General features: G+C 41.1%; 1 protein-coding gene across 1 annotated transcript; it reads right to left on the bottom strand.

Annotated features, from left to right (window-relative positions):
• Window positions 1-310: 310 nt before the first annotated feature.
• LOC124665489 lies at window positions 311-2,480 on the bottom strand. Its single transcript, XM_047202899.1, has 2 exons — window positions 2,421-2,480; window positions 311-1,899 (listed from the first exon to the last, which is right to left on the bottom strand). The coding sequence occupies exon 2, from the start codon at window positions 1,782-1,784 to the stop codon at window positions 594-596; it is 1,191 nt and encodes a 396-aa protein (XP_047058855.1). The 5' UTR covers window positions 1,785-1,899; window positions 2,421-2,480; the 3' UTR covers window positions 311-593.
• Between the last annotated feature and the right edge of the window lie 6,853 nt (window positions 2,481-9,333).

The raw sequence follows: 9,333 nt of genomic DNA, 5'->3' as shown, positions 1-9,333 counted from the left end.
GAAGAAGAATCAAATTTCTGATCAAACATTTCATGGGTGCCCGCATAGGCGCTACTGCATCCCGCCCATGCCATTTATATCAGACAGCTTCTTTACAGACGGTTGATTCAAATACATGCTATGCATAGCTGTCATGGAGAGAAGCAACAAAGGCATAGACGACAAGATGAGCCCCATTCCAGCCTAGGCCACGGTGGAGCGTATTACTCCCTCCGTTCTTTTTTAATTGACTCAAATTTAGTATAAAGTTGTACTAAATCTGAGTCAATTAAAAGAGAACGGAGGGAGTAGCTAAGATACTCTTGTGGGGTCAAGCAAACCAACCAAAAGTGAACTCCAACTCATCCTCTGCCAGCCAATGCCAGGTGCACGCACAGCTGCTTGCTTAGCATTTTTTTGCAAGATCTAGCTACTTGCTACATTCATAAGTTGGAACTAGACAAACTGATCTAAATGGATGAGTCTTGCTACTTGAAAACTTTACAAAAAACCTTTTGATTGCCACAAAACTGTTATCATTAAGGTAGGTGAGAGGAAGAAGAGGAAAGGAAGATCACATAGTAGAAGGGGCCAAAGCCACATGTGAACACTACTTAGTATCTAGGGACTTCCTTGAGAGGTAGCATGGCAGCACTCGGTGAAGAACCTGAAGGTGAGGATGATCCAATTTGGATGCCGCTGCGGGAGGAGAACCCGATTTCATCCACACCATCCTGCGGAAGTTGGTCTTCCCTGATCATTGTGCGGAAGGATATGGAGCCACGCTTTGTTGACGTGTCAGAGTTCCGCTCGATTTCTCGGAAGCTCTGGTGCGCCACAAGCGACGAGCCTTCATAGTAGTAATCATCATATGGCACCATCTCTACTGGCATTTCCCTGTTGCGTATCTTCCGGAGTGCCAGTGAATCTGCGACTGGGAAGTATACCAGCAAGAGTATCCCAACTGTTGTGCAGGACAGCATCATCAAGAATGACAAGAAGATGATGACCTCGAACGCTATATCTCCTGGATGGGGCATGACTGAAAACCCAAGAAGGATCACCCTGATCGGAAGGAAGAAAAGCACCGATATTATCAGCAAAGAAACCCTCCTTCGCAGCGCCTTGTTGATGACCAAGGATAAGACCCGAGATCCAACATAGGAGACATAGCTCATCAGGATGACATCTATAAGTCCCAGAAAAATGGTGCCAAACAATGGATAGGTGCAGACATTGGTATCCCCAACCGGCATGGACGTCCGAATGAAGTACTTGGCAATCTTCCTCCTTCCATTCTCACTGTTCTCATCCTTAACAAAGGTAGGCCCGACAAACACGAGAAGGGCCTGGACGAAGAAAACCGGGACGCAGAAAACCAGCATGTAGCCAATGGTCTTCAAGTTCCATCTTTGGTTCAGAGTGCCCGACTCCCTCTTCTGTAAGGAGCCATGCAGGAGGAAAGCAAACACGAAGAAGATGCATGGTTCCGCAAACCCTAGATTGGAAAGGATGTAGGCGTCACATGCGATCTTCTGCCACTCTGCGCTGGCGAACAACTTCCTCTTCAAGAAGCTCGACCTCACGATCTCCCCGACTCCCCACCAGATGGTGATGAGGATGAGGGCAATGCGAGTGACCCAGGGGCCGTTAAAGTAGCCGAGCGGGAGCAAGACCCCTCTCCGGATCCGAAACCAGAAGTAGATGGAGAGGCAGATGCAGAAGAGGCCGAGAGCAGCGAGGAGCGCAAACAGTGCAATGGTGACGACACCGAATGCATCGGCAGCTACTCTGGTCAGGTGCATCACCCGAAGAACAGCTGCCACGCATGCTCTCTGCTCGCATCGATAGCACGGCAGCCCGCAAACACCATAGACTCGGCCGCCTTCCAAGTTTGAACCGCGTCCAGCTTCTACAGCACTGCAATCGCAAAATCATAGTAATTGCGTGAGTGAATAAGGTCGAGTGAGGCAACGATCCAAATTTGGTAAATATTGGTAGGGGCTAAGAAAAGGAAAATACAGTTGAACAGCAAAACAGGTTTTGTTTGATTGCACCCTAAACCTCTGGCAAAGCATACGAAGGCAGTAGGTTCCATTTAGTTACTGGCACATCCGCACGCAGTTAATACAGACATAGGGTACTCCAACATGCCCTAAGCCAGCCCGCAACACGCTTAATCACCTATTTAGCAAGCATGTAAAGCAGTAGTTGCATCCGCTAACTCAGAAGCTTACCATTCCAGCACCGAAAGACAGCAACATTTAACCACTAAACACTTGAAAAACAGCAAGCATGGCACTTCTGGAGCAGCGTATCTATCTACCGACTAAACGGGTAAATAAAATCAGTCTAGTATTAAGCAGCAAGCTAAGCAGAGATCACCGAGAGAGTCGGCAGCAGTAGTATGCATAGAATAACGAAAGGTCAGCGCGAATCACCTTAGCGAGGGGCGGACGGGCGGGCGGTGGCGGGGAGCGGTGTCCCCGGCGGTGGATGCTGCGGCAGCCCGGACCCCCGATGGGATCCGGCGATTTTCCGCGGCCGAGCGGGCGGCGACGGCGGGAAGCGGCGGGATCCGGCGGGCGGCCGGGCGAGGCGGAGCGGAATGGGAGCCCTGGCGCTGGCGGTGGAGATGGGTAGGCGTGGGGAATGGAATGGGGGAGGTGGAGAAGGTGGAAGAGGAGAGAGAGAAGGAGTCGAGGCAGAGCGAAGAAGAGAGAGGAGAGGCGGGGGTGGGAGACAGGCTGTCTCCAGTTGTCCTGCGGCTCGGTTGTTGCCGAGCCTCACGCCGCGGCCGTCCCCACCCGAGCCTACGTGGGGGCTTATATAGGCCCATATTCTTAGGTGCACACCAACGCAGCAGAACAGGTCAAACTAACCCTATTTTCTTTTACTCTCTGCTATCTATCTCTTGGATATTAATTGCCAACCCGTGTTTAAATGCCTTAATTTTTCCTTCCAAATATTTGATATCCATCTCCACCGCAACATTGGATATCCACTATCATTTATCAACCGCCATTTAAACGACATATTTTCCTTTCGAACATTTCTAGATATTAATTGTCAGCCATGCCTTTTTTTACCGCCTACTGGTATTTATTAATTATCAACCGAGCTCAATAGACATGTTTTCATGTTTGTTTATATTTAAAAAAATAGATATACTACTCTTACATAAAATATACCAAAATAAAATACAAAGAAGAAACACATAAGCACGCAAACCCTAAATTAAATACAAGAATATATCACTACATGAAGACAGTATATCTCGAATGCATGTTGGTGTGCCAAAACACTAAATGGCACAATATACCAAAACATTAAAAGAGAGCATATCTCTAATACGTAGTGTGATATGATCGCTCATATATTCAGCATATCCTCCATATATTTAGCATATCTCACACATCTGAGTATATCTAGTAGGATGTGCTAACTATCTACAGGATATGTTGAATATATGAGATATCATATTACACTATGTATTAGATTATATACATTTATGTTTTTCATTAATCAGATTGTTTATATTTTAAAATATAAATGTGTCATGATATAACATGTATCTCCCAAATAGATATGCAAGGACATGACTAGATCTTCTTGTGAAAGAAGTTATGAATCTTGAAAATTGTACATGGTTCGCTACTTAAGTTGCATCAGTTTCAATTCTATAGAACGAATATGGCCATCACATTTTTTTTGCAATGTACTTACATGTTATACCACAGCATGATCCAAGCCCATAAAATCTTAAAAATTACACAACATTTTGGATTGGAGAACTGTACTTGAAATATCAGGTGGATATCCATCATCTTATAAAATGCATTGTGGGTGTTAAATCTTGTATATGATGTTTTGTTCTTTCATGTTACGTTCATGGTGATCAAACATTGATGTGACAAGAGGTTGCAAGGTAACATGGTTGGTGTAGTCATTGGTCTAGAAATGATTGGGTCATTATTGGAAATTTTTCTTTGGCACGGAGGTGAGTAGTGTATATAGAGCATGTGTTGATTACCTCGGGGGAACGAGATTGTTCGACGTGAGAAACAAGAAAAGTGTGAAAAGTATGCATGGTAACAGTTAAGACTAATTAACTACCGTTTAGGGTTAGAAAGGGTGTCTTTAGTTGTCTAGCTCAAACGGTGTCCGGCCTCGCACCCATCCATCCCCCACCCGAGCCTACGTGGGATACAACTATACGTTGGGAGGGGGCACCAACCTAGTCCAATGAATCAACTCATGCCGCCCCACCCGAGCCTACGTGGGATACAACTATACGTTGGGAGGGGCACCAACCTAGTCCAATGGATCAACCCATGCCGCCCACCCGAGCCTACGTGGGATAGGGTATATGTTGGGGTGCACCGACCTAGTCCAGTGGGTCAACTCATGCCTATTTTTTACAATCTATTGGATACAAATTATCAACTAGCGTTAAAAAGGCATGGTTTTTCTTCAAAACATTTGTGTTCCATTTGGAGCAAGGGACACATATATTTTATGGTCACAGCAAAGATACACGTAAGTGCAGGAATCATTAGTTAAACACGAGAATTTAATTAAACATGCAGAGAGTATATCTAGTATGCATGACGGTGAGTCGAAACGTCACAATGAAAAATGTGTGTACATAAATGTGAGTATGTCTAGCAAGTTGTGGTAGAATATTAAAAGGATCTAGATGCCTCCTAGTGTGAGGAATTCATAAGTGTTTGAAAACAACTACAAAAATTGGTTTGATCAAAACACAAAACTAAACTGTTTGGATTATTTTCAAGCATAAAAAGTATGCTTACTAAGTGCACCAATTAACATACAACTAAATAGGATTTGCAATTTACAGGAACAAGCAAGCAATTCCAACTCTGTATGAGATGTAAAAACAATAGCAAGCATGATCCATGTCCATGAAATTTTAAAAATCAACAACATTTTGGATTGCAGAATTGTATTTAAAATATCAGGTAAAGATCCATCATGGGATAAAATGCATTATGGGTATTAAATCATTCTTATCTTATATGGTGTTCAGAGTGTTCAAAAATTGATATGACAAGGGGTTGCAAGGTGACATGGTTGGTGTCGCCATTGGTCTACAAATGGTTGGGTCATTAGTGTAAACTTTTCTTTGGCAAGGAAGTGTGTAGTGTATGTAGAGCATGTGTTGATTACGATTCATACTTACCAATCGAAAGATGGAGAACCTATGAAAGGCTCGGCGAGAAAGAGATTGTTCGACATGAAAATAAAGTAGGAAAAGTATGCATGGTTACGATTTAAGATTAACTACCATTTAGGATTACAAAGGATGCCTTTAGCTAATTGTCTTATGAGTTGGACAGTGTTGAGCCTCGCAACTAGGCCGCCCCTACCCGAGCCTACGTGGGATAGGGCTATATTTTAGGAGCACCTACCTAGTCCAACATATCAATCCAGGCCGCCTTCACCCGAGCCTACGTGGGATAGGGTTACGTGCATCGATAGAGTCGATTAAGTCAAACAATGCCTACTTCTTACCACCTATTGGATACCAATTGTCGTCTAACGTTAGAAGGTGTGTTTTTTCCACCAAACATTTGTGTTCCATTAATTTGGAGCAAGATTCGCATATTTATGGCGGTCACAGAGAAGACACACATAAGTGCACAAACCATTAGTTAAACACAAGAATTTGATAAAACATGGAGATAGTATATCTAGTATGCATGGCGATGAGTCAAAATGTCACAATGCAAAATGGTTGTACATAAATGTGAGTATGTATAACAAGTTGTGTTAGAATATTAAAAGAATCTAGATGTCGCCTAGTGTGAGAAATTAATAGGTGTTTAAAAACAACTATAAAACAGGTTTAATCAAAACACAAAACTAAATTGGTCGGGTTATTTCCAAGCATAAAACCTCAATATGTTATGATTACTAAGCACACCAATAATCTACAACTTAATAGGATTTGCAATTTAAAAGACCAAAGAAGCAATTTTGACTCTATATGAGATGTAAAGATTATAGCAAGCATGCTGCAGAAAATAAAGGTGGCAAGGAACCATTGTTATATTTCCTAGAGCTCAAATACCTTCCAATGTTTACATCTCCATTCAAGCTCCTTGACATTCTCTAGCTTGAATCACTATCCTCTCGAGGTTCTTCTCATCTATCCATTATAGATAGCTTCTTCACACACCGTGGATAGCAAACTACACAACCACTTCACAAAGCACTCTAATATATTCAATTTCTTCTACAATGGGATCACTGAGCTAGCTAAGACCACCAAACATCTAGGATGGTGTTTCCTTCAAGACAAACAAGCATGTGTTCTCTCATTACAATCCAATTTGAACGGAGATGTCAATCTGATGCAACAAGATTAGTCACTAAAGTAACTTATGTTGAAACCCCTCTATCAACTCTCACGAAATGTAGCTCGTGTAATAGATGTATTGAAGAGGAGGGAAAATGATGAGGTTAAAAAATGGCTCATAAGTCAATGTGTAACCCTTCCTCGGCCAGCCAAGATGGCTATTTATAGCAACACTTCACAAACTAGCCATGGGTGTTTATTTTTTATGGAAAATCTAGACCCAAGGACCATTCCAAAAATAAAATTGGATAAGCTTGAGAAAAATATGGAATCCAATCATTGGGTTCATCTTGTTAAACATTTATGTTTACTTCACATTCCATTTGATCTATAAAAAGTTCAAAACCACAATTAATGAACTATTCGCTTCACACAATCACTTAAAGACTTGATCACCAATAAGTCAATTCGATCACGAAAATTCTGGAGTTACACCATGAATATCATTTTGAACAATCATATCTTCTTATTGCACTATCATAATACCTAGAGATACACGTTGATTTGTTTAATTTCTTCATAGTATTTAGTGGTCTCACTACATCACTTGTGAGATTAGTTCTACTCTCATCAAATGTTCATCCGGCTAGACTGAAAGAAGGCTCCGATGATATATTGAGACGAGTATACAACCCACGCTAAGATGTAAACCATCATATATGTATAATCTTGTGGTCATGCCACCACTAATATATACTAAGTCCTCATCACCCTATTCCATATAGCTTCTTTTGACATTGTCGGGATACGTATTTCGCTAACTCCCCACCTAGTGTCTAGAATGAATAGATGTTTGAAAACACCTACAAAATTGGTTTAATCAAAACACAAAACAAAACTAGTTGGGTTATTTCCAAGCATAGAACCTCAATATGGTGTGCTTACTAAGTGCACCAATTAGCATACAACTAAATAGAATTTGCAATTTACAAGAACAAGCAAGCAATTCCAACTCTGTATGAGATGTAAAGACAATAGCAAGCATGATCTATGTCCATGAAATCTGAAAAGATCAACATCATTTTGGATTGCGTAATTGTACTTGAAATATCAGGTGAATATACACATGGGATAAAATGCATTATGGGTATTAAATCATTCTTATCTTAAACGATGTCGTGTTCTTGCATGTTACGCTCACAGTGTTCAAAAATTGATATGACAAGGGGTTGCAAGGTGACATGCATGGTTGGTGTAGCCAATTGTCTAGAAATGGTTGGGTCATTATTGTAAATTTTTCTTTAGCAAGGAAGTGTGTAGTGTATATAGAGCATGTGTTGATTACAATTCATATTACCAATCGAAAGATGGGGAACTTGTAAAAGGCTCCAAGATAAAGAGATTGTTCGACATGAAGTGAATAAAGTGGGGAAAGTATGCATAGTTACGATTTAAGATTAACTACCATTTAGGGTTACAAAGGATGCCTCTAGCTAGTTGTCTTGTGGGTTGGACAGTGCCGAGCCTCTCACCCAAGCCGCCCCTACCCGATCCTACGTGGGATATGGCTATATGTTGGGGGCACCTACCTAGTCCAACAGGTCAACCCAGGCCGCCTCCACCCAAGCCTACGTGGGATAGGGCTATATGCTAGGTGCACCGACCGAGCCATGCAAGTCAACCCAGGACTATTTTTTACCACCTATTGGATACCAATTGTCGGCTAGCATTAAAAGGTACGGTGTGTTTTTTCTTCCAAACATTTGTGTTCCATTTGGAGCAAGATTCACATATTTATGTTGGTCACAGAGAAGACACACATACGTGCACAAATCGTTAGTTAATTAAAACAAGAGTTTAATAAAACATGTAGAGAGTATATCTAGTATGCATGGCGGTGAGTCAAAATGTCACAATGCAGAATGCGTGTACACAAATGTGAGTATGTCTAGCAAGTTTTGTTAGAATATTAAAAGAATCTAGATGTTGCCTAGTGTGAGAAATTAATAGATGTTTAGAAACAACTATAAATTTGTTTTAATGAAAACACAAAACTAAATTTGTCGGGTTATTTCCAAGCATAAAACCTCAATATGTTACGCTACTAAGCACACCAATAACCTACAACTATATAGGATTTGCAATTTACAGGAACAAGCAAGCAATTCTGACTCTATATGAGATGTAAACATTATAGCAAGCATGCTGCAGAAATAAAGTTGGCAAGGGACCATTGTTGTATTTCCTAGAGCTTAGATACATTTCAATATTTACATCTCCATTCAGTCTCCTTGAAATTCTTTAGCTTGAGTCATTATCCTCTTAAGGTTTTGATCATCAATCCATGATAGATAGCATCTTCACACACCGTGGATAGCAAACTACACAACCACTTCACAAAGCACTCTGACATATTCAATTTCTTCTACAATGGGATCATTGAGCTAAGACCACCAAACATCTAGGATGTTGTATCCTCCAAGACAAACAAGCATGTGTTCTCTCATTATAACTCAATTTAAACGGAGATGTCAATCTGATGCAACAAGTTCAGTCACTAAAGTAACTTATGTTGACACCCCTCTATCAACTCTCGTGAGATGTAGCTCATGTAATAGATCTGTTAAAGAGGAGATGAGGTTAAAAAATGGCTCATAAGTCAATGTGTAACCCTTCCTCGGTCGGCCAAGATGGCTACTTATAGTAACGCTTCACAAACTAGCCATGTGTGTTTATTTTTCTTTGGAAAATCTAGACCCAACGACAATTCCAAAAAAAAAATGGATTAGAGAACTGTACTTGAATTCCACAACCTCTTGGACTGGAGAACTGTACTTGAAATGTCAGGTGGATACTCATCATGGGATAAAATGCATTACGGGTGTTAAATCATTCTTATCTTGTATATGATGTCTTGTTCTTTCATGTTACGCTCATGGTGATCAAACATTGATGTGACAAGAGGTTGCAAGGTGACATGGTTGGTGTAGCCATTGGTCTAGAAATGACAGGGACATTAGTGGAAATTTTTC

The sequence above is a fragment of the Lolium rigidum genome, chromosome 6 (genome assembly GCF_022539505.1).
Source record: "Lolium rigidum isolate FL_2022 chromosome 6, APGP_CSIRO_Lrig_0.1, whole genome shotgun sequence".
Taxonomy (NCBI): domain Eukaryota; kingdom Viridiplantae; phylum Streptophyta; class Magnoliopsida; order Poales; family Poaceae; genus Lolium; species Lolium rigidum.
This window is presented reverse-complemented; position numbering and strand designations above follow the sequence as displayed.